Source organism: Xenopus laevis, chromosome 3S, assembly GCF_017654675.1.
Source record: "Xenopus laevis strain J_2021 chromosome 3S, Xenopus_laevis_v10.1, whole genome shotgun sequence".
Classification (NCBI taxonomy): domain Eukaryota; kingdom Metazoa; phylum Chordata; class Amphibia; order Anura; family Pipidae; genus Xenopus; species Xenopus laevis.
The window spans coordinates 57,354,782-57,379,319 of record NC_054376.1 but is presented as its reverse complement, the minus strand read 5'-3'; the positions used below and the strand labels follow the sequence as shown (position 1 = coordinate 57,379,319).

The window sequence follows — 24,538 nt, the reverse complement described above, 5'->3', positions numbered from 1 at the left end:
ATGGTGGTCTCCAGAGAGCAGGTTTTCTTCACAGTGGGTGTTCATACATTTATCATGACCATTCAGTCTGACAGCTGTCTTTTAGCTTTTAAACCGCTTCATTATTCTTTTTTTATGACTGCCTTTAAAAACACTAGACAAGTATATCCTTTTTTATTGTAATATATGTCAGCTGCTTGTATTAAACTATGCTTCACCTTCGCTATAAAACCTGATCCTCATGTTGCCTCGAGTCGCTGTACCAAGCTCAGTTCTAAGCTAAGACAACAATTACCCTTCGCTGACATCTAGTGTCAATGTATGAGATATAGCTAGGATTTTAAATCCATTGGCCTGGAAATCGAGCAATTCCCTAGTGATTGAGTATTAGCAGATGAAGCCATGCTGGAGGAAAGCACTATGCTCAGATGGTAACAGCTAGTGGCATGAATGCAATTTGACAAATGTACTGTAGTCACAGCACACTGAACAATTAATTTTAAAATGCATAAAAATAAGGATTTATACTCTTTTTATTTTGTTGTCATCAATATTAATGTGCCAAGGCATACTGTAACTTTTAACATTCTAGAGCCCCTGTGGAAAGTGTAGCCTTGGGCCTCACATAGTATTAATCTGCCACTGGTTTGAGGCTATAGGGCAGAATTACTAAAGGGTGAATGACTAACGCTGACGTCGATTCGCCAGTGTTACCGATTTCAGGGACTTCGCCGATTTACTATCGCCCACAGGTGTCACTTCGCTATCGGTGATTCGCACTGGCGAATGGACGTTACTCTGAAAATTCACTAAAATGCGTGTTTTACAGAACGTTACCTCTTTCGCCAGACTTGCCTTCGCCAGCTCACACCAGGCAAAGTGCTTGCATAGATCTTTTTCAATCTTCTGTTACTTACATCATATATTTTGAAAGGAAAAACTTCTAAGTACAACAAATGCTGGTGTATTTTCCTTTTTTCAGGGTGATAGGCTGAAAAAATGTTTAAATTATTTTTTTTTGTGTAACCATTTTATAACATATGGGAACATTATTTTACACTGGGCTTTTGTGTAGGGCATTATAACAACTAAATTGACTTTATTAGGGTTCCCTTGGCATGTGTAGTTATCAGTGTAAATGTAATATATTAGATGCAGCATGTAATATAAAGAGGTCCATTCAACTTTCAATTTTAAGACCTTTAGCGAAGTTGCGATTGACAGAATTGAACGCTAGCGGTGCTGCACTTTGATTTGCTCAGATTGCCGAAGTAACGCTAGCGAAGTGTTGCGTTGGCTGCAAAGCTGTCGCTAACTACTTTTTGCTGGTTAGTAAACTTGCCCCTAAGTCTGAAAATCTTCTGTGTAACTCAAACAATGAAAGCTTAGTATAAGGAACTATATGTACTTCATGGAACATGGAATATAGAATGAAAGTACTAATGTATGCGTAAAAAATTAAAGAAGGAAAGGTAAAATCACTGAGGGGGGGGAATATTAGTTCTTACAATAGCACAGATATTAAAGGAGAACTAAAGCTTAACAAAAGAAAGCCCAAGACAGCCCTTTAGCAGTAGCTCCTCATCTTCTTTTCTGCTGATTCACTGCTCTGTGCTTCTGTCACTTACTGAGCTTAGTTCTTATTTAAAGGGGTGGTTCACTTTTAACTGAACTTTTAGTATGTTATAGAATAGCTAGTTCTAAGCAACTTTTCAATTGGCCTTCATTTTTTGAATTTGCCACCTTCTTCTGACACTTTCCATATTTCAAATGGGGTGGAAGGCACTGAACCCATCAAAATACAAATGCACTTTAACGCTACAAATTTATTGTTATTGCTACTTTTTATTACTCATCTCTCTATTCCAGCCCTGTTCTATTCATAACCCAGTCTCTTATTCAATCTGTGCATGGGTACTAGGGTAATTTGGACCCTAACAACCAGAATGCTGAAATTGCAAAATGGAGAGCTGCTGAATAAAAACCTAAAAACCAAAAACATGAAAAAAAATAAAAAATGGAAACCAATGGCAAATTACCTCAGAATAGCACTTTCTACATCATACAAAAAGTTCATTTAAAGGTGAACTAGAGTCCTGCGCGGAACCAATTTTGAAGACCTGGACCCAACCGGAACCAGCGGCCCGAACCCCAACCCGCATATTTACCCACTTTGATCTGCTACTCGAACCGGACCCGCAACTGCCTTATCCGCAACACGACCCGCAACCTGCCAAGCACCATCAAACAGGAAGTGACGGTGCTGCAACCAGAAGTGACGTCATTAAAAGTGGCCGGGGGCAGAGACACGTTTTGTAAAACTTTAAAAGGAATAAAACATAGACAACATTACATAAGATAAGAAATTTATATGAGACTCGCAACCCGACCCGCAGGTATACCTGCACCTGAAAATCCTCTCCTCATTCCCCAGGGTATCCGTGGGTACCTGACCCGCTGCAGGACTCTAAGGTGAACATCCAATTTAAAAGCAAGTGGATGTGTTACAAGGGTTAATTGCAGGGGTTGCTAGCATTGTTACTTTAGCAGTGAAGGGCCCCATGGGATTTAAGCAGTCAGACAATTCCACATGCCAGTGATTGGAGACATGGGTTTTTAAGATAAGGATTACATCCAAACCAAATTTTACGACAGAGCCTATTGGTCATTAGTTAGATCTCTCTTTATATGCTTGAAGATGGGCAACAACAAAACAAAGAGGTACAAATGTCTACAAGCTTTATTTGCATAACAGTAAACAGAAACAGTGTTTCAGAGAACATCTGGCACAATACTTGTTGAAAATATTAAAAGAATAGTGGCATTAATCATGTCTTAAAATACAATTTGAAGTTCATTAATACATTGAAAAAAAATAAAGGTAATTCGATGAGAAAAGCCAACTGAAACTTTATCTTCATTTTCCTTTATAAATAGATAAGAGTTCACTGCTTAGAAGTTCTCAGAACCATCCACCCTGAACCTCATTCAACTTTCCTAAATGAGATTTTATTGGAACTGATTATGATTAGACAAATGGGTGACTTCGCTAATGTATAATAAAAATTTTCAATTACAGTGCATGTGGCATAACTTACATTTCTTGTTTGATAGTCCAATATTTATGTGACACATTGTGAAGTACATCTGCAATTGTTTACACAACTGTTTTACTTTTCTTCCCACTACACTTAAATTGTTTATTCATTTTAACGTGCTCTAATGTATGATATAAACATAGTCATGCAGCGTGTTGGGAAAATTAGGATGAACACCAGTAGATCTTTTATCTTTGCAATAGTCATAAAATGCCTGCATTTTCAATAATGTAATTTAAGACAAGGACTAAGAGATTAACCTCTTGTTTGTTACAACAGACTACATTTATTATGTACAGAACTGAAAAACTAGAGATTTAACTTTGTGAGAACATGTCCATGTAGCATTTTAAAAACCTTATAGTTACAAAGATATAGAAAAGTTATCACATGAAAAATCTGATATGAGGTATGGGATCCGTTAAACGGAAACCAGTTATCCAGAATGCTTCGAATTACGGAAAGGCAGTCTCCCATAGACTTAATTTTATCCAATAATTCACATTTTTAAAAACGATTTCCTTTTTCTCCGTAAAAATAACTGTACCTTGTACTTGATCCAAACTAAGATATTATGAATCCTTATTGGTAGCAGCCTCTTTTATTTATTTAATGTTTGTATGAATTTCAAGTAGACTTAAGGTATGAAGATCAAAATTACAGGAAGATCCGTTATCCGAAATCCCCAGGACCCGAGCATTCTGGACAACCGGTCCTATACCTGTATAGAAACCCTGTAAATGATGGAGGAATATGTTTGCCCTCCCTTCTAGGGATTTTTTTTATAAATGCACTTAACAAGAGGGATGCATTGATGTAGAATTTATCATTATTTTACACAGGCACTCTTTATTTACTTATATACTGCATGCACCACAGCACTTTTAATATAGTGACAAAATCTAATAAGTAAAAAAAGATCAAGATCTCAGATGTAGATAGACACATATAGATAGAAGGCACCGTACCTCTTAGTTCTTGTGAAAATAAAAGGTCATCAAAACATTATTATAGATCTATAATTTGTTTTATTCATTTACTAATAAAGCTTTAAAGGAAAACTATATTCCCAAAATGAATACTTAAGCAACATATAGTTTATATCAATTAAGTGGCATATTAAAGAATCTTTATTTAAGTAAATATTGCCCCTTTACATCTCTTGCCTTGAACCCCCATTTTGTGATGGTCTGTGTGCTGCCTCAGAGATCAACTGACCAGAATAACTGCAGCTCTAACTGTAACAGGAAGAGATCACCTGACCAGAAATACTGCAGCTCTAACTGTAACAGGAAGAAGTGTGGAAGCAAAAGACACAACTCTGTCTGTTAATTGGCTCATGTGACCTAACAAGTATGGTTTGTTGGTGTGTTTGTATGCATAGTGAATCGTACGATCACAGGGGGCGGCCCTTATTTTTTAAAATGCCAATTTTCTATTTATGATTACCCAATGGCAAATACTACTAAAAAAGTATATTATTATAAAAATGGTTTATTTACATGAAGCAGGGTTTTACATATGAGCTGTTTTATGCAATATCTTTTTATAGAGACCTACATTGTTTGGGGTAAAGTTTTCCATTAAGAACCTTTCTGCATGGTTTTGGCTGAGTTAAAAGACAGAGAAGGAAAGCAGAGAGAGAAGAAGAGGGAGAGAGGAAAGAAGTATAACATGTGGGCACATTTTGAAAGACCTCTATATCATTTGTTGTCTCTGGGCTGGATAATCTCAATAAATCATTTCATTTCTGGGAACCTCGGTTGTATTATTTTACCTGGCTGTGGTAAATTTCGGAATCTACATTTCATACACTATATGGATAATATTGCAGAATACACAACACCCAGTAAAGACAAAGGCCCTACAGGTGTGTAACACATTTTTGGGCTATACAGGTCAATGGGATTATTCATCAGCTAGTAAAATAGAGCATGGGTTACACTTGACTGCAACTACAACAGGTTACTGTGCATAAACCAATGAAGAAATGGGTGGCAGGAGGTTCTTGTAGTCAAACAGAACACACTTTTATTTGTCAGAGAAAAATGATCCACAGGTTTTGTACTTACAAGCCAGAGGCCCCAGCAGATAATCATGACATGACTACATGTCCCTCAGAGACAGCACAGTGGAACTCCCTGGGGTGATAGTGTCACACCTGGATAGATACACCCTCACGATCTCAGCACTGTGGCCTGGATCCTCACATGTTGGATCAGGGAACTCACTAGCCCCAATTCCCTATTAGGTTGTGTCCCTATACTACAGGCCAGTCTTGCCTGAGGGGAGAGCTACCTGCTTGCTGTCCCTCCTAGTTGGAGCCAAGCTACTCTTGCTACTTAAAGTGATACTGACACTAAAAAAATACTTTTTAAAATATGAATGTACATTAAAAGTTACCTATAGATCATGTTGATCGTTTTTTGCTGAGAGGTTTGTTAGTTTAAATTTATAAACCTGACTGTTTTGCCAACCTGACTGTCCCATCTCAGCCTGTCAGTTATAGTTTCTAATGCTAATGGAATCCTGCTGCACAAGTATGGCAGCCCTCTCATACAGGAACATGGGGCATCAGTCAGGTAATATAAAAGCATTGTGCAAATACTTTATGGCAAAGTTACAAGTAGCTTTCAAAGGCAATATTATGACAGATGTAAAACAGAGTTTAATTTCTGGTGTCAGTGTCTCTTTAGCCTACCTATCTTACTCTCCTAGAAAGTACTATTACAGATAGTATCCTATCTCTAGCTGGCCTCATTCACGGGGTCCCTGCTCCCTGACTTATCTCTCTCTAGAGGTACTGGTCCCTCTAGAGCACATGGCTTTACTAGACCTTTGTTTACCCAGGCTCCCTGGAAAGATCCAGCTGGATCAGCAACCAGAAGCCAAAGAGGAAGATCCACCCCTTCTCACTCAATATAGCAAAGTGTGACAGGAAGTGGTCACAACACCTCTTAGCCAATAATACAACTATGGAAATTACAACTGGCTACATGGGCATTTGCCCAGCAACTAGAGAGATCAGGAAGTGTAGGGATTTAAAGCCATAGGGGCACATTAACCCCATGGGTCCCTACAGGTGCATCACTGATACCACCACCAATGGGTGACCCTGTTCCTGATCAGTTCCAAACCAGGCAATTGCATGAATCCAAAGAAAGTAGCTTGCTGTTAAAAAAAAAACTTACTCGATCCTTTAAATTGTGAGTGGCAATACTAATCCCCTTATCTATATCCACCGCAGGCTTACTGTGTACTGACAGGTTTAAAGCTGACCATACAAAGGCCGATAAAAGCTGCTGACAGGTTAAAAACCCTTTCGGATTGCAGCCGCATCAGTTCGTTGATCTGTCCCGCCCATATTTCCTGAATTATGATCGAATCGTTGGGCCCTAGGGCCCACAATCAGATCATCCCGATATCGCCCACCTCAATGTGGGCACATCTGCTCGTTTGGCGATCTCTATGTGTATGGCGACCTTAAGTCACTTGTTCCAATGCAGTCAACCTGCAATGAGTCAGAGCTGCCTCACATGATAGGTGGAAGACAAATCTATGAGTGAAACAAATCTATGTAATTCTCAGTTGCTCTAAATAATTTAGACATGATGACTATGAAGATTTTCATTCATCCAGGTCATCATATATCTAGTATAGGTAAATCTAAAACAACTGGACTTGCTGAGTAATCATTCAATAAATACTCAGCAAGTCCAGTTGTTTTAGATTTACTTAGACATCTTTTTTCTCATTACAAAATTCAATTACAACCATATTATATAAACATATGATGTTATGCAAAGAATTGTTTAATCCACTTTTGTGGATTTAGAGTATATCTTTTCTCTACTATAATATTACTGCCACAAATTATATTGGCTTATATGTAACATTTGAATTTCTGATTTATAGGCTTGCAAAGCTTGGTGCTAAACTGCCATTCTGTATTAATAGCTAACATAGCCCTGGTTTTTTATTAGGGCAATACTTCTACAGTCTATATTTAAGGATCTATTAATGAATCTGGCTCACGGATAAACGGTAGATTTAGCACAAGTTTCTTTTGAAATTTTACTTTACTGGAAATCTACCACTACTTCAAAGTGTATCAACTTTGCTAAAAGTCATTACAGCATCCGTTTCACCTCTTCTTCTAATTACATCTTACACTTTGAAGAATATATATATATATATATATATATATATATATATATATATATATATATACATGGATAGAAAAGGAAAGAAAAAAACAATACAGTAGAATAACCAGTGGAGTCAATTGCAGGCAAGCCAACCCCTACATGCAATGAGGTTTAACCCCCTTCAGGTTAGTGGGGCTGAGAAGCATTTAGGCTAATGGTCAGGGCTGGCTTGTGTACACAAAATTCCCTGGCCAGAATTCCTTAAAGGCCCACTATATTTAAATGTGTTACTTCCTATATGGATATGTCTAATGGAAACATGGAGTGTGGGTGGAGCATATACCTGTATTTATTTTTCATTGGCTTGATTATCCCAATGTATTGCTGGATCAGTTTGCATGTTCAGACTTCTCTACCCAGCCACTGTTTCACTGGCAGGCTGTCCACAACACTTTCTACATACATTAAGATATTAAAAGACATTTAAGGCCATCTTCCCCATAAGCACAGTAAAAATTATTTGCTCAGATTCTATTAGTTATAAAATGAACTTGAAGAAGAATCCATTTGCCTTGCAAGAGGCATTGGGGCCAATTTAAGGCGGCTCATGCCTTTCCCACTAAACATGAAGCTCAGAAACAATTTATACAATGCGCCTATAGTAAATAACTTTTGTTACATTTAAAAGCTATAAAGGGATATTTTTTGCCTGACATCCTATAAGGTCAAACAAGCTGTACAATGTAGATATTGACTTTGTGGAAAAGAATGGGCAGGAGACTTCTGTGATAAGTTATGATGTCTAGGAAACAATACTTATAAGAATGAACAATCTTTTGTCTATGCAGTGGCCAATGCTGGTGGCACCATGAATTGCATATCTCTCAGCTGACACTAGTTTTGTGGTTGCAGAATGGCTGCATCAGATTCAAATAATATTCACAAAGTTAATAGCATCTAAACATGCTCAACTAGACTTGTGATTTGTGATATACTTCTGCTTTGTCACACACGATGCAATGTAAAGGGTACATGGACGTAAGGGAGTTTAAGGGTTAAAATTTGCCTCGAGGAGGTGTTACTTCTAAGGTTCCCTTTGTATATTGCTACAACACACCTCTGGCTTGCACCTAATAAATTACGAACCTGGCAAGCGAGAAAAAATGCAATTCACCATCACAATGACAGCAACACACAAATGCAAATTCAGGTTCTCGTTATTTAGAAGGCACCCATAATTATGCTGGAATTCTGGGAGAATTTGCCACACTGTGGTTTGGTGATTTGCATAATTATTTTTTGCTGTGGACATTGCACCTGCATTAAAAAGTAATTTAAACATTAATCTCATGGAATTATTACCTCCGAATGCAAATTCCTTCTTCACGGAATTTATGATATTCTTTTCAAAGAGAAAAAGATACATTTTCCATGTACTTGATGAATTTCTATGCAAAAATTTTGGGGTTATGAATAAGGCAGTGATGCATAGGGGCAGATTTATTAAAGGGCAAGGTGTGTTACTAACAGGTGTAGAGGACAATTCGCTAGAGAGTAAATTGCTAATGAAGTTTTGCGGCTTTCACCAGGCGCATTTTCGCTTAAGCGAACAATTGGTACTCTCCAATTTTTTATGAATTTTCCATAATGTTACCCCTTTTGCCAGAGTTTCCTTTGCCAGCTTAGACCTGGAGAACTGATAAGATGAAGCTACATCCTCCTCAATCTTATGTCAGTGACATCATACCCTGTATGCCAAAAAGTTATAATAACATATTATAAGTTATCACTTTTATCGCCCTTCTCACAGAATCTGTACCAGCATGATAAGCTAGATGAACACCATCTTAACCGTAACAGTGCAATAAGTGAATAACCACCACTCTTTCTGACTCGCAACTTGCTTATCCTAACACAGCAGCAGCTGGACAGGCCTCCTGTTGCCATAGCGAGCCAGACCACCGCTCTGCTAAGGCTATCTCACCTTATATATATGTGTTGCCTAAGTGTACAGTTCACGTGAAAACTATTTGTAGCATGAAAGCCTTTTCTTAGCTAGTGGCTTGGGGAAAAAAATGAGTGATGAGGAAATACAATTCTTCCGCTTGGGTGAAATAATGCAAACAGCAGAGCTGGATTTATTTAACCTTCAGACAAATGCTCAACCAGCTTGAAATTATTGATAGCTCATCAGCAATGATCAAGATGAAGAGGTCTGAATGAAGAAGAGCTTCTTATACAAGAAAACCAATGAACTGGCAACAGATCTTGAATGGTCATGTCAGCTCCGCTAGCATGGTCAAGGAGCTCAGCTGCAGGAGGGAAATAAAACTGTTAACGTACAGCTGCCCTCCAATCAGTCATAGGGGTAATGATGTTTGGCTGTAGTCAGGTTACATGTCATCAAAAATATAATATAATATATAATATCTCTCAGACAGCCTCCAAGAGACTTTTCTTATAGATAAGGGTGGGAAAGTGATGTATGTTTGTCAAAGGGCAGACACATACATTTCAAATCCTACAGCAGGTAAACTTAATCTCAATACACAAAAGACTATAAGGCAATTTTGATAGAATATGCATTCCATTGATAGTGAAAGACCAATTTTTTATGCTTTTGTCCAAATTATTGAAATTTTTTTTCCTGAGATACTTTTGTCATGCATAAAGCAAATTATTTAACGTATCATACATAAATATTTGTTTACCTCCAGTGCTCCTCAGAAAGCCGCTGGGCGGTATGCTGGGACTTTGTGGCCTCGTCACAAATCTGGGCCTGGTTACAATGCATACAATGATACAATACAATAACAATACAATACAATAACATTATTAAATAATAATGACCCTTAAATTGTAAAATAAACAAACAAGATTAATCATTTGTTTTCTGCCTGTGCTTTTAAAGCTTTAAAATTTTCCTATGCCAGTAATAGCAGGGTTGACCTCCTAATACACTGCAAATAGAACAGCTTCTTGTTTACTAATTTACTAAGCAGAATGAGAGAAAAATGGTTCTTAATGAAAAAATAATTGGGCAGTTAATAAGCATTTAATGGGTCTATAACAAGTAAGTTATTGCAAGTTAATTGAATGTCAGTAGCTGATACTATTCAGTTTTTCTTTAAAAGCTAAAGGTGGCCTTAAGTTGCTTTAAAATTCCCAAATTCCAATTACATTTTAATAAAGATATTTCATTATTGCTATTTTAGGTTAATTAAACTGCAATTGACTGTAATTTTCCTTCAACTCTAATAACCCTCTACACTTCCCTCATAACTAATGCATTAAACACTTGTCAGTTGCTGGGGTTGTTTAATTTAATGTATTCTGGAAATTAAAATGGAACCAGGGAAAACAGGCAACAATGCAATTTATCCTTATTTACCCAAAAACAAATCTTTTTACAATTCTGATCTTACTCTAATGTAGAAACAAATATCACAAGTGGTATTGAAGCATTGCAATAAAATTTAATGCAACACCATTGCTTAATGAACTGGAAAGATTGGATTCAAAAGGTATTAATGAATTTTGCTGAAGAAGACTATGCCATTTCATTCAATACATTATGAGACAGCGAGATGATCTTTCAACTTCTGAAAAAACAACATAAATTGCGTGAGGTCCAAGAAATATGCAAATTTGCAGATCTGTGCATTCACACCTTACAGCTACAGCTGAAGCTTGGTTTATTTTTTTTCTTTGTGACAGTGTAAAACCACAAGGTATCATTTAAAATGCTACAAATTAAAGTTCAGATTTAAAAGTAAACATGTTTTTTTCATTAAAAAACTATAAAAAAAACTTTACTATTTTTTACCATGATTAGTTGAAATGTATCCCCTAAAAAAAGCTATAATGCCACATTAATAGTAATTTGAAAGTGTTTCTTTAGAATTTAGCATTAGCAAGTTGATAACTGGAGGGGGGGGGGGGTTCTGCAATTTTTAGGCCAGTTACCATTTCCCATTTTGCTTGAAAATGAATGGAAAAGTGAAAAATTTGATCATGGAAAAAATTGCAAACGCAAAATTTATTTCAGGGACATCCAACTGTAGTAATTTTCAAGAGATTCCATTTTTTCACGTCTGCTGTTTAAAAGGAGGATTAAAATAGTTACCAACCCTTGCATATCAAGTAGTGACAAAAAGGTGGTTTAGCTGAGTTTAGCTGATACCAAATGTGGTGTTAGAGATCAGGAATATTGGAACAGAGATAAAAGTGAGTTGTATTAATTCCTACTAGGCAACATTACTAAATGTGTGTTAGAAAACCTTTTTGTACCACTAAAATATTAGCAATAAATAAGAATAAATGTATTATTCCAACTCCTGTTTTGTATATGCTACTTAAACTGAGAAGACCTCTATATCAGGGGCAATGCGCCAATGAGGCTAGTTGAGAAACCCGCCTAAGAAGGCAGCGCCCAGCTGGTTACCAGGGGCAGAAACATGCCGCTCCTGGTAACTTTAAAAGCCAAATTGCCAGTTTTTAAACCAGAAATTCTGCTCTTCTAGTGCGGGGAGCGCAATTGTTTTTAATCACAAAGCAATGATTCCACTTGCAGCTGCACACAGATTTGCAAATGTGCCATGTACATGTTGATGTACATTTTTCTCAACCAACTCAAATCAGATTTGCTGCTTAAATTTCTTTAATATATTTAAGGGGTTAAGGAGAAAGTACTATCTTTCTTATCAATTTTATTATATGAAGATAGGCCTTATAGGTTGCTTTATACAAACATAAGGCCATTAAGCTATAACACCTCAGGGAATTTGCTAGGTTTGTTATCAACACTATTCAGAGCTGCTTACAAAAAAGTAAACTATGTATCATTCAGTAGTCTTATCTTTATACTTTCTGTGCTCAGTAATGTCCCAATATTCAGATGCAGACTGGTCTTCCCTCTCATGACCCTCTCCTGCAGCTTTGCCTGTTTTAACCATTGACAAGGAGGGATAATTTACAAACTGGCAACATTCCAGAGAAGAAGATGCCATATTAAGAAGAGTTGAATGCCAGAAAATGTATGTCCCTTCTTAATGTCTTGTAAAGAGCAAATCTATAGGTACCAATGGTGATTGTAAGGTACATAAGATTTCCCCTACTTGTATTTTTCTACAGACCAGGCATCTAGTGTTCTGTTTAAGTTCAACTCATTTACTGCCTTGATCCTGGCCAGTCCATCAAATGAGTTGTGCAATATAACCTATAGCTTGGTCCAAACAATATTCTCTTTTTCTGGAAGAATATGGACATTTTCAGTTTAGGAAAAGAAGAAGCTGGTAAAGACCTAAGGGACTGAGGCACCTGTACATCAAATGTTTCAAAAATGAAAGATGCTTTTCTGATATAAATGGAACAATGTAAAAGCACCAAAATTATTTGTAATATTAAAAAGCTGTAGGATAAGAGGGTGAAATATTTTGATTTCATAATAAGGTGTAGATGATCGATTTTTACAATTATTGTAGGTGATAAAAGTAACTGTGGAGAAGAATGAAAAGTAAAATATAATTATCCAGAAATGTGGGAGAGACAAAGAATGCAAAAGAGCAATAAAACTGCACAAACACAATGCACCATATTTGGAGTTACCGGTAACCCTTCAAAACTAAAAAAATAAAAGATAAAGGGAAAACAAGATTTGCAGTCATCATACTGTATATTCTGTACATCGTATATGAATATTATATCCATGTCAGGGGTTCCTTTTCTGTATTTCCACAGAAGATGAACAAACATTTAAATCCCATTAGTGAACTCTGCTACAGAAGGGGAGAGAAGGCTTAATTGGAAGTCAACACACATTTCAAACCTCAGAGAAAAATCTGAGAACTTACATATGATTAACAGAAAACTCTCCCAATGGCACTACTAGGAATAATTAAGTTGTAAAATTAGTCTTTGTTTGCCAGATGAGAAACAATATTTTTTGCCGTTGCCTTTTTTTCAATTTCCTCTGTAATAATTAGGTAATGTATGAGGGTTTGTTAGCACTTTCTGCTTTGTGTTTGCCACTGCGTTAGAAAATACAAAGCATCACAGATACAGCTCAAGTTCTAATAAAGAAAATATAGTATACCCATATAATATTTCAGCTATTATGGTCTATTAATGGACAAAAGATGCTGTTATTAAAAACTACCAAGATAAATACAAAATGCAATTGCATGATACCTTGTGTGTCATGTATTCCTGCTATATTTTAAGACCTTTCAGGCAGGGTCTTTATTTATAACCTACTGTATCAATTTGTCTCTGGGTAAACTATTATGTAAGCTTGTGTACAGTGCTGCAGAACGCTTATTGATATATAAATGTGCTCTTTCCAGGCGTTTCCGAACTAACAAAATATCAAAATACATTATATACTGGGGATGTAATAAAGATACAATGTTTTTCACTGGGTAGCAAGCTATAGCAGCAGATGAGAGTCTTGCTTTTAAAACAGGTGACCAATAAATGCTACCTGAATATACTTAGATAGTATTCAGATTTTTTTTTACTGCATCTCATATATATAATTTTAATTACATCATTCATCAAACGTCACCAATAAAAATGCTCTCCTTGCTTTTTTAACTCTAATTTATAATTCAACAATCGCCTAATTTACCATTCTCTATAAACCAAGTATTTTTGTAGTCATACATAAGCCTCTTGAGAAGTGTGCTCGCTATCCTTCCATCACAGTTCATTCTTTGACCTCCTTTTCGTAAGGCAGGTTAACAATGCTGGATCTCCCATGGCAGAAGGTTTTTCCCCTTTTCCCTATTAAGGAATTATTAGTCAGCTAATAGTCAAATGAAGGTTTCAATATAATATTTATCTACAAAGGAAAGGAGTTTATAAAGCCAAAAACTTGGATAAAAAACACAATTATCCTGCAAAGTCAGGTGATATTGCAACAATGATGTCACACAAAGTATTCTATGCAGCCTACTTGCCACTGCAGGCACAGGGATGCTTAGTTTATCTTTTAGTCACCTTTAGTTTTCAGGTAGGCATAGTGAGTTCACCTGTGGTCAGTTTGGCAACAGGTGCTTAGAGCTTGCCATCAGCGTGGCTATAAAAACCCCTGCTCAGCACTCGCACGTTGTAGGCGAAGAATGCTTGTTTTTGGTGCTGTTTTCCTGTTCCTGATTCCTGCTTCTGAATCCTTTTTGTTCCTCTGATTTTCTGGTTCTGAATTTGGCCTGCCCTGACATAGCATTTTTTCTGCTACTGACCCACCCTGGCTGACTATAATTATTCAGTCTCTACTGGCTCCTTTCCTTATAGAAAGAAGAAAGTACCTTGCATAAGCTAATTACTATTCCGTTGGTCACAAAATTAGATCTAAGTTTCCTCTTACCTACTAAACTTCTAATTGGTGCGATTGGTGATAATTTATTAAGAGCCCATCTGGGTAATCCTCTAGTTTATACTACCAGTAGGTCACAATTAAATACCCAGATTTAAAATTAAATTAGTCATATAAACAGATTCTGATCATAAATACAATTATCAGTTTATTAATTAATTACCTTACACAAACCGTATACTACCAATTAACTTCGGAATGGGATCCTAATTGTATTTATGGCACTGCACTTTAATGAATTTCTGAATTCTAAAATGAATTGACCCCTCTTTTTAGGTTTGGAGGAATCAACTTAATTAATTGGGAATTGATTTAATTTATATAAATGCACTGCACTTTAATTTAAAAACAAAAATTAAGCAAGCAGCTAAGATAATCTTCAAAAACTTCTGGTCACATCACTTAAGCACAAGCCCTTTATTTTATGAATTGTAGTTAATTGGTGTTTATACAGTTTGTGTAGGTAATTAATGTTGGTAATAAACTGATAATTGTATTTATGATCAGAATCTGTTTTAAATCACTAATTTAATTTTAAATCTTGGTATTTAATTGTGACCTACCGGTAGTATAAACTAGATGATTACCCAGGTGGGCTCTTAATTAATTATTACCAATCGCACCATTAGAAAAGTTTAGTAGGTAAGAGGAAACTAAGATCTAATTTTGTGACCAACTGTACAGTAATTAGCTTATGCAGGGTACTTTCTTCTTTCTATAAGAACTACTTTTTCAAGTTATGCAAGTCTTGTAATGTTTAATTGTATTTGTGTAATGCTGTTAACTCATGCAATTGTGTAATTTCAGCGTTTTTTATGTTTAACTATTTTTTATTTGCTTTGATTTCTGCTAATATACCAACATAGAACAGTTGTTGAACTGTTATTAGAACTACTGTATAAACACATTCACCTTACTGAAGATCTTTCATGTAGGCTCTCGCTTATATTAGCTACATTTGTTTAATGTTAATAAAGCTGCTAAGAATCTTTTCAGGGCAGCTGCTCTTGGCATATGGCCTAATAGTTTTATTTTTTTCACTTGATTTACAAGTTCCTTTCTAGTAATCTTCTGCCACCCTGTGAAGCATCTGCATGTCTGCTGCAGTTCAGCTCTAATTTTAATCTAGTATGCCACCACGTGGAGCATTTGTAGTACTGCAGGAGATAATGTGTTTTTCTGCATATTCCACAATGAAAAACCCATACAGTAAACAGGATACTTGTATTGGCTACATGTATGGGCTACATGATCTTTTAGTCTAAGTTTTGTGTGTATCAATATACCTTGTAAACATGCCCTATGTGGTTAGAAGCAATATAAAGAATCTAACAAGGGCCACTACAACCTTTAAGTTATAAAATACTGTACACTGTACTGTTTTGGCAGTCAAAGCTGCTTTCAATTGTGAGCTATTCTTAAAGATAAGAATAAAAGAAAACTGAAAGTGGTTAAGGAACCAGTGAACCACCTATTAAAGCTGATTTGGATCCAATTAATTCACATAGGTATGAATGAGTTCTTAGATGTGTTAATCAGGGCAGCAAGCAGAACAAGATGGTCAAAACAGGGATGGCTGCAAGTGGCTGAAACAACCTGAATCATTAAAGCAGTGGTTGGGAAACTGTGGGGCTGGCCCTCCTGGGCTATTATGGTCTTGAAATTCCCGTTTGGCTTTTTTTTCTTCAAGTTGCTTCATTTTTCTCTATTTCATTTACTAAACTCCCACTGGCGGCTGATATATAGTGCTACAAAAATATGAGGGCTCATTTGCTAGATAAATTAAATTGCATCTATGCTGTCAGTAGCATCGACTCTGCAAATATCAACAGGTTTAAAAATGAAAGTAAGTGATTGGTAGCACTGGTCTAGGGGAGATTGTGGATGCACACCTAAGGCCAATTTAAAAAAGTTTAAAGCCCTGTCTAAATGATTCAAGTAAATATGCAAGTGCATGTAATTTTGAAACAGGGTTTTTTTGTTACAAAGTTATGATCATAATATTGATAAGCCACCATACCACGTCAAGGTAAAACCCCACATGGTGGTCCCTAACTTATTTATCTTTAGTCAAAAGGAACATTACCTCTCTGTGTAGTAACAATTCTTTATGTAAACATTGGTAGCACTGGTGCACTGTAATACTTGTGTTGGTGTATCAGCCCTGCGATCTTCTGCTGCAAAAGATTTCATCCAAGTCCTTCTTGTCAAGGTTGCAGATGCAGTAAATTTTGCAAAAATTGCAACCAAGGCTAATGCTGCTTCAGTAAAGAATTCTGCAGTCAAAGAAAAAATAGGTAGATCAGACAGGAGACATTTTCTTTAGACAATAATTTTCAATCCTTTTTGCAACTGGTAGACCAATACTTAAAGCAGAAATAAACAATAGTTTCTTCCATTGCTGATCCTCTTCTGTCAGTTGCCGACACAGATTGTGTGGGAGCATGTGCAGTAGAAGCTTATTCAGGACATAGATTGGATTGGACTGTGGATGCTCCTCTAAGATCTGTGTCCCCACAGTAACAGAAGAGGATCAGAGACAGACAGAAGATGGTTCCTTTGAACTCCGCTGTGCAACAGTGCAGATTTATGGCAGGTCAGGAGACAGGCAGACTTTTAAAAGGAATAGCTGCTGCAGACACGGGACTTGAGGGGGGACAATGGAGCGGCAGTGGAGGGGGGCTAGGGTTTAGTTCTCCTTTAAGGTATCTGACCACAGAGGCAACATCTAATAATAGCAGCCTTAAATCTGCTTTCTGAAGTCTATTTCTGCACATTCACCTTAGTGAAGATCTGGTTATCCTGAAAGCAGCTAGAGTGGCATGGCAGTAGAGGAGTGGTTGCTAAGATGTATGCACCTGAAACAGTATTACTTATGGATTGGAGTTTCTAGAAGGAAAGCTCAATTAACAGAATTGTATTACTGTAATATTATGACAAAACATGAATCTGAATTTTAGTAGCATCTCCAGAGATTATTGTGTTATTTATTTCTTAGGTGAAAGTGATATTTGATTTAGTGATTTTGATTGGATATCAAGAGTGAAAGACAAGGCAAAAGCAATTGTAATCCAAAGGCCCTGGCCTATTGACAAGGGGTGTTACTGGGGTTGTTAACTATATTAGACACTTCTGGAATGTTATGGATGTGGGATGGCGGAAAAGAAAATCTGAGAGGTTTAATTTAGGGTAGTGGAATATTCAAGTAGAATGGCTCACAAGGAGGAAATATCCCAAGTTAAGTGATCTGGGCTGAGATTTGGACAGGAAAGATAAATTTCAGTATGGAATGCATACAGGTAGTATTGACAATTATATGAATTGATTAACTTGCCTAGGAAAGAATGAAGGAAGAAAGGAAGGAAGTAATATTAATAAAGGACATAGAACTGAGCATTAAGGAACCCCAGACAGAAAGTGGGGTACAGGAATAGATGATATATATATACTCAAGGAGGAGAATGTCATCCACAGTGTCGAAAGCTGCTGAGATCTAGTATTACTAGTAAAAATTAACTTGCTTACAACAGGTCATTAGTTAGCATCATTGGAGCAGTTTCTGTTTGGTTGCTAAACGCCAGACTATAATGGGTCCAACAGGCCATGATCAGAGAGTATCAGTTGTTTGTATTCTAAACACTCAAGTAGTTTTAAGGAAAATCGAGCAATGGGATGCATGTCAACAAAATCCAAGGGCTCATGACAAGAATTTTTCATAATAGGAGTCATGTTTTAATTGGGAGGAAAAGACTCTAGTCAAGAGGGAAGGAATAAGTAGATGGGCTACACTGTTGCTTAAACAGTAGCTAGGATTGAGGTCCAGTTTGGAAGGAACTGGATCAAGAGGCCAGGTCTTATCACATGAGGAAACCATAAATTTGAGAATTATATGAGCATCTCCTAGACAATGTTGTCAGCAGTGCAATGACTAATTATTGGACCCCATAGCAACATCATTGAGCCCATGCACATACGCAATTTACAAAATTTTAAAAACTTTACTTTCAAAGAAACTTACATATCAAGCAAAGGCTTAAAATTAAGGCAAACTTTGCTGACCCCCAATGAACTGACTTATTAGCACATTGGGCACCTAAAACATACACAATTTTCATAACATACAAAAACGCATGCAATTTGGGTATGAAGCATTGGCAGCAGGGTGCAAGGATATGCAGAAGAGTAGGGTTTAAACTTAAGCTAAAGAATTGACAGACTTTTTAGCAAATGAATTAATGTAACAGGTTATATAAGCTAATTATTATTGTCTAACAGACGCTTTTTCTATGTCTGTGCCTCCTATTTGAACTTTTCCACCCACAGCAACGTCATTGTGTCCCTGACAAAACATGCACAAATATTGCAGCTGCTTATCAGTCTCGTTGTGCCCCCAGCAGTTGTAGGGCCTGTTTTCTATACAGTTACACCCCTTCTTTTCTGTAAAATTATTGGTGTTTGTATCATAGTAGGTGTGTTTGAAAAAATACATCCAACAAGTTCAATCGTTTGTCCCAGCAAAACCTACCAAACTGCTAGCTGATCATTTGCTTGCCACCTTTTCTGGAAAAAAATACCGGCCTTCCTATATATTCATCTTTTTTCCCTATAATAACATTGGGATCAACCATAATTTTTACAGCCCAGGCCAGTAAAATACTGGCCAGAAGCAAACCCTACAGACCCGCACATCACTAGTGGGGGAAAGAACAAAAGAGGCGGGCCGAGACGTAAAAGGGGTTGGAGTCATGTCGTGCAATGGCCAGAAGGCGGGTTAAGGAACCATCCTGGCAGAGAAAAATTATGTTTCGAGAGGATTGGGGGCTTTTGTTAAGGGTATTACAAATTTACCAGAAATTACCAGGCCCGGCCCCGACAGGTGTTTTACCGGCTAGGCCAGTAAAATACCATATGGGTGGCTACTAGGGTTGCCATCTGGTCGGTATTTTATCGGCCTGGCCAGTAAAAATTATGGTTGATCCCAATGTTATTAATAGGGAAAAACACAAATATATAGGAAGGCCTGTATTTTTTCAAAGATGGCAACCCTAGGCACAGCCAAAACATTAGTACTGCACCCTTGTGTTATGGGATTCCCATATAAATAAGTTATGTGGGGGCCCAAAGCATCCCACATAAAGTAAAAAGAGGAACAAAAAATTTTTAGTGCAGCAATTTTTTTGACCATGCGCTTTCTGTGGCCACACCCCCTAATTACCATGTTAATTTTACAAAATTTGTCAGGTTATGAAAGTTTGAAAATATTTCTGCTTATCTCAACTGTTTTTTTTTGTGTCTCAAAATGGTTACAAAGTATCTTATTTGCACCTGGTAGCTGTTCTGGGCTCTCTGCTAAAAGCCAATTAAGTGAGAAACTGTTTCTTTTTCGGACTGTTCAGTGCAGAGAAAAAAACGATCGTACTATTTGTGGCTCAGTGATGCCATTAGCACGCAAAATGTTAAACGAGCGGTTCTCTAACAATCACTAGCAGCAGCGCGCAGCCGCAGTCCAAAGCGTCAACACAAGGTGGCGCCGCTCTGGCCAGGAAGTTCTTGCGCGCCGCAACCCCTTCTGGGAAATGTAGTTTTAACATTGCAGCGAGCCACTAAGTAAAGCAGTTTACTTCACCACAACTCCCACACTTCATTGTGCCGTCTTAGCCACCTTCAGCACAAGGCAGGAGTTTTTGGGAAGCTGTAGAGGCCGTTCGAAGATAGGGATCCCTTGAGGAGGGGGGTCCGTCGGTGCCACTCCTTATACAGTGTCTGCGTATTTATCCCACTATCACTTACCTGATGACATGATTCATGGGGATGGGCCAGCAGCAGACATGACAACCGAAGACCCAGAGATGAAGAATGCGGAGTGAGTAGATCTGAGTTCATTGTTATCGCTATGTGATCGCAAAGGGAGTTGCTAGTGTTGCAAGGCGATATATAGGAAGGCTGAGGGATAGCTCTGATCTGTTATAGCTTTGGCTAAAGACGGAAACCTCGTGATGAGCTATATAGTAGCCTCTGAATGAGTTATACAGTAGATATCTGATGAGACAGGCAAGTCAATGACGTCCCAGATCTGCCTGTAACAAAGTGTCTGTGTTCCTCTTACTCCTGTGCAGTCTGAGCTGCAACTGCTCCCAACCAAACTCCCTCTATTTTTAGCTTTTCTCTTCCCATCTGATAATAAGCTCTGGCCTGTGCCCAACACAGCAGGGAATATACATGTGCAATATTTAAAAGGGACCATTGATATATAAGCTTATACTGAAGCCAGCAGAAATGACATACAATTCATCAGACAAAAATACAACTTTTCTTTTTTAAATCTCAGTGCAGATTATTGATGTGTTCCATTTTGGAATTTATCTCATAGCCTAACATAGATTCTTGAGTGTAAATTTATAATTAAATTATTTAAAGGAGATTTTGTGTAAAAAATAAAAAAAACAAGAACGCACCACTGCATTATACTCATTTTATGCAGGGGAGCCAGCGGCTCTCAGCTCACTGCTCTGTAGGACAGGAACCAATCAGCAGCTAGCAGGACCTGATAGGGAACTGAATCCTGTCTGAGCTTGTGTGACTGCAGAGCTGTGATTGGCTGTCCGCCTCCTACAGTGCTTCTGCCAGGGACTGTTAGGACACGCCCACCTCTCATTTGAAACATAGATAGGGACCAGTGAACATCTATAGGGAGCGCTAATAAATGGGCTATTTTTTAAAGATAATATTAATTTTTAGCACAATGTAAAAGCAACACCATATATTACTTTTAATTGCCTACAAAATTAGGGTTTTTTCATTTATCCTATACAGTAGAACCCCAATTTTACATTCTCTGATTTTAAGTTTTCCCTCATTTTACATTGTTGTTTTGTGGTCCCACCTAAATATTATGTTTAATACATTTCCCTGAGTTTACATTTACCTGAATTTTACACAAGCATGTCATTTAAGCCTGAATGATCTTGCATTAAGTTTTTTAATACCTAGTTCAGATGCCCACATTTACTTAGGTCTTCAAAGCCAACAACCTAAAACAAGTGTAATATTTTATTTTAAAAAGGAAGGTAACATAATTTAGTTAGGGTTTGTACTAGACTGCATGAGTGTCCATATAGTTTATATGTTAGGCCAGGCAAGTTAATGAATTTTGCACCAAAGGTAAATAAAAAGAGATGAGTTTGTTGGCTGGTACAGAAAACTACTAGCAAACTTAATACTAGACTTTAAAGGAGCACTAACTCTTTTTTTCTACTTTCTCTTTGAACAAGCACTGTTAAAGCAAACGAGAAGTTTCTGTATAAAGAAACACCTTCCTTTCCCCAGCTGAAGCCTTTGTTAGGCTTTGAGTTAAGGAGCAACACAATAAACAGAAGCTCCTCATTGAGCTGCTGATTTGTATTGGTTTTGCTTGTACAAATAGGAAGTTGATTCTGACTTTACTTTCAGTTTCACATTTTTCTGTACACGGAGCTGACCTAACAAATATTAAATTAAAGAAAACAATATGACCAGTGTATAAGCAAGGTCAAAAACAAACAATAAACTATTGAAATGTGTTGCATGCTATGATTATTTTCTGTTTAATTGTATTTACACATGAGCAGGAGCAGCATTAACCTTTGTGTTGGCAAATGTAAAAGTGACCCATAGACAGTGTTTGGATTTATGAACACTGGCGGGAACTAAAATGGATTTAGCCTAAAATTGGAGAGGTGTAAAACATTTGTTTAGGTAATTAATCACCTTGCATCATACTTTTACATAGGGTTTTACATGTTGTTTCAGATTATTTACACCACTCCAAGTAAAAATATTCTTTTACACCTACTGTATAATTTCATTTATCTAGCTTTACTTATGCACACAGCCCTGTACAGCAAGTTTTAATCTTTGTTACCTCACTTTTACGTTACTCAACCTTTAAATAACTGCACCCCCAGGGTGCTGTTCTGTTGAGGCCTATACAGTATGAGTCAGTAGATTATTCTGTATGAGCAAATTTTAATATGCTGTTGTCAATTCAAATCAAGCTATGCCCTCATACATTAATGGCAGTTTATAATAACAAGGAGATAATCTCACATAAAAAGGCAACCCTTTTCTATTTTAAATCTCATAAAGTTCAGCTTTTGCAAAACCATCTCTGTTTTTTTTGTTGTTGAGTAAAACTCAATCCCTCTTCATTAAAACAGCTGGCAAGCTAACCACACATAGGTAATTTGATATAATACTAGATACAAACCTGGGAGGCACACCTGTAAAACAAGATTTGACAGGCCAGAATTCTTTTGGAAGTAATCTTTTCTTTTTTTTTTTATCTAATCTTGTCTTTGCTTGTTTAGTTGTTTTAGTCAGCCCCATGGCTGCAATATTTTGGGTCATAAAGATAAATATATGTCAGTGCCAATTAAGATATTTTATCTTTACCACCAAATCATATCCTTACATGTATACTTGTATTCCAGGCATTCAATTTTTTCATGAAATTGTGCCAACCAGCTGACATTTGAATCCGAGTGAAGTTGAAGGCCAGTTTGGTTACTTTTTTTCCCCTTGAAATGCTCCAGCAGATAAAATGCCTGTGTGCCATCTGCCTAATGTGCTTGAAGCTGTGCTTTTTAGATAAATGTTGTATCTCATATCTTTACCAGGCAAAACAAAGGAGAGTGGCAGGCAATTGAAACCTTGTGTCTGCCAGTGCATTAATAAATGATTTGTGGGTGGGTGCCCTATGTCTGGCAGACTTCTTTATTGTTTGAGAGCAGTTTCATAGTATAGTTTAAACACTGTTGTTTTCTTTTATTAGGCAAAAAATATTTTTTGGGGTTGACATTCCCTTTAAACTTAAATTGTGATTGTCTCGGAACAAATGCTTACCCTAAATATAATGCATGGAAAGTATTTTCAGTTTTGTAATATTATGGATTGTTTGTTGTTCCCTCCATATAGCCCTCTCTACATTTCTTCTAGCTTTCATACCTTCCACTGGAATGAAATAAAATGTTTACTAGCAACTTTTCTCTGGTTTGAAATTCCCATATCCCATTCTCCCACACTTATGTTAGGGTGCTCATTTGTGTATGGCTTAGTTTGCCTGCACTTGCACCTGTCCTTCTTTTTTTTAAAAGGTAAGTTTTATTGCGTTTTGAACACAAAACAGACACACAGAACAGACAGTCAAGCAGACCGCTTCATATAGATTATACATAGGTACAAAAAATGGCTGGACATGCAAGTTGACTACAAGCACAATAAAATAAACATCGCTATGAGACAATAATGGACTTCTGGGATAATCGAACACCCAAAAGACCTTACAGGGAATACAGGATGGGCGGAACCACCACTAGTACGACCCAGACGGTCAGCACAGCTACCGTTCAGTCAGGAAGGTTTGGATCTATGTCAGCCCACGAGCCCCATATTTTGTCAAATTTCGTAGGCGAGCCCCTGGATTCATAGGTGAGTTTGTAAAGGGGTAAGACATTATTAACTAGTTGCACCCACGCTCTAAGAGAAGGTGGTAGATTGCCCATCCAGTGCATTGCAACTGTTTTCTTTGCGTAGAAAAGGAGGATACGAAAGGCAAGTCTGGGGTATTTGGCCGGGACCAGGTCTTCTAAGACCCCCAACAGACAAACGGACGGGGTGATAACCCTCGGGAAGTCAAGGTTATCGGCTAGAAAGTTAACCACTCGCGTCCAGAAGCTTAAAATCAGTCGACATTCCCATAATAGGTGGAAGAAGTCCGCACCTGGTTGCTGACACCTCGGACAAATGTCAAGGGGGATTCGGCCCATTTGCTTAAGACGTACTGGGGTTATATACACATGGTGTAAAATTTTATACTGAATCAACTTATCTTTAAGAGAGACAAGGCCGGTGTACACATTATCTATTGCCTCCTCCCAGTCCTCCTGTGTAAGACCAGTAAT

The 24,538-nt window shown here is 37.3% G+C and overlaps 1 protein-coding gene and 1 long non-coding RNA gene across 5 annotated transcripts in view; one reads left to right on the top strand and one right to left on the bottom strand.

Annotated features, from left to right (window-relative positions):
• Window positions 1–8,951: 8,951 nt before the first annotated feature.
• On the bottom strand, window positions 8,952–20,120 carry LOC121402163. Its single transcript, XR_005966637.1, has 4 exons — window positions 19,926–20,120; window positions 16,687–16,876; window positions 9,937–10,004; window positions 8,952–9,537 (listed from the first exon to the last, which is right to left on the bottom strand). It is a non-coding gene; the product is annotated as an uncharacterized LOC121402163 (long non-coding RNA).
• Window positions 20,121–20,228: 108 nt separating this feature from the next.
• The window catches only part of bnip2.S (BCL2/adenovirus E1B 19kDa interacting protein 2 S homeolog), a 37,541-nt gene continuing 33,231 nt past the window's right edge, over window positions 20,229–24,538 (top strand). For 2 of the 4 annotated variants that reach the window (XM_018254354.2, XM_041587677.1), the window contains exon 1: window positions 20,236–20,463. In XM_018254354.2, the coding sequence (XP_018109843.1) occupies window positions 20,399–20,463 (65 nt within the window). In that variant the 5' untranslated portion in view covers window positions 20,236–20,398. 4 annotated transcript variants of the gene reach the window in all.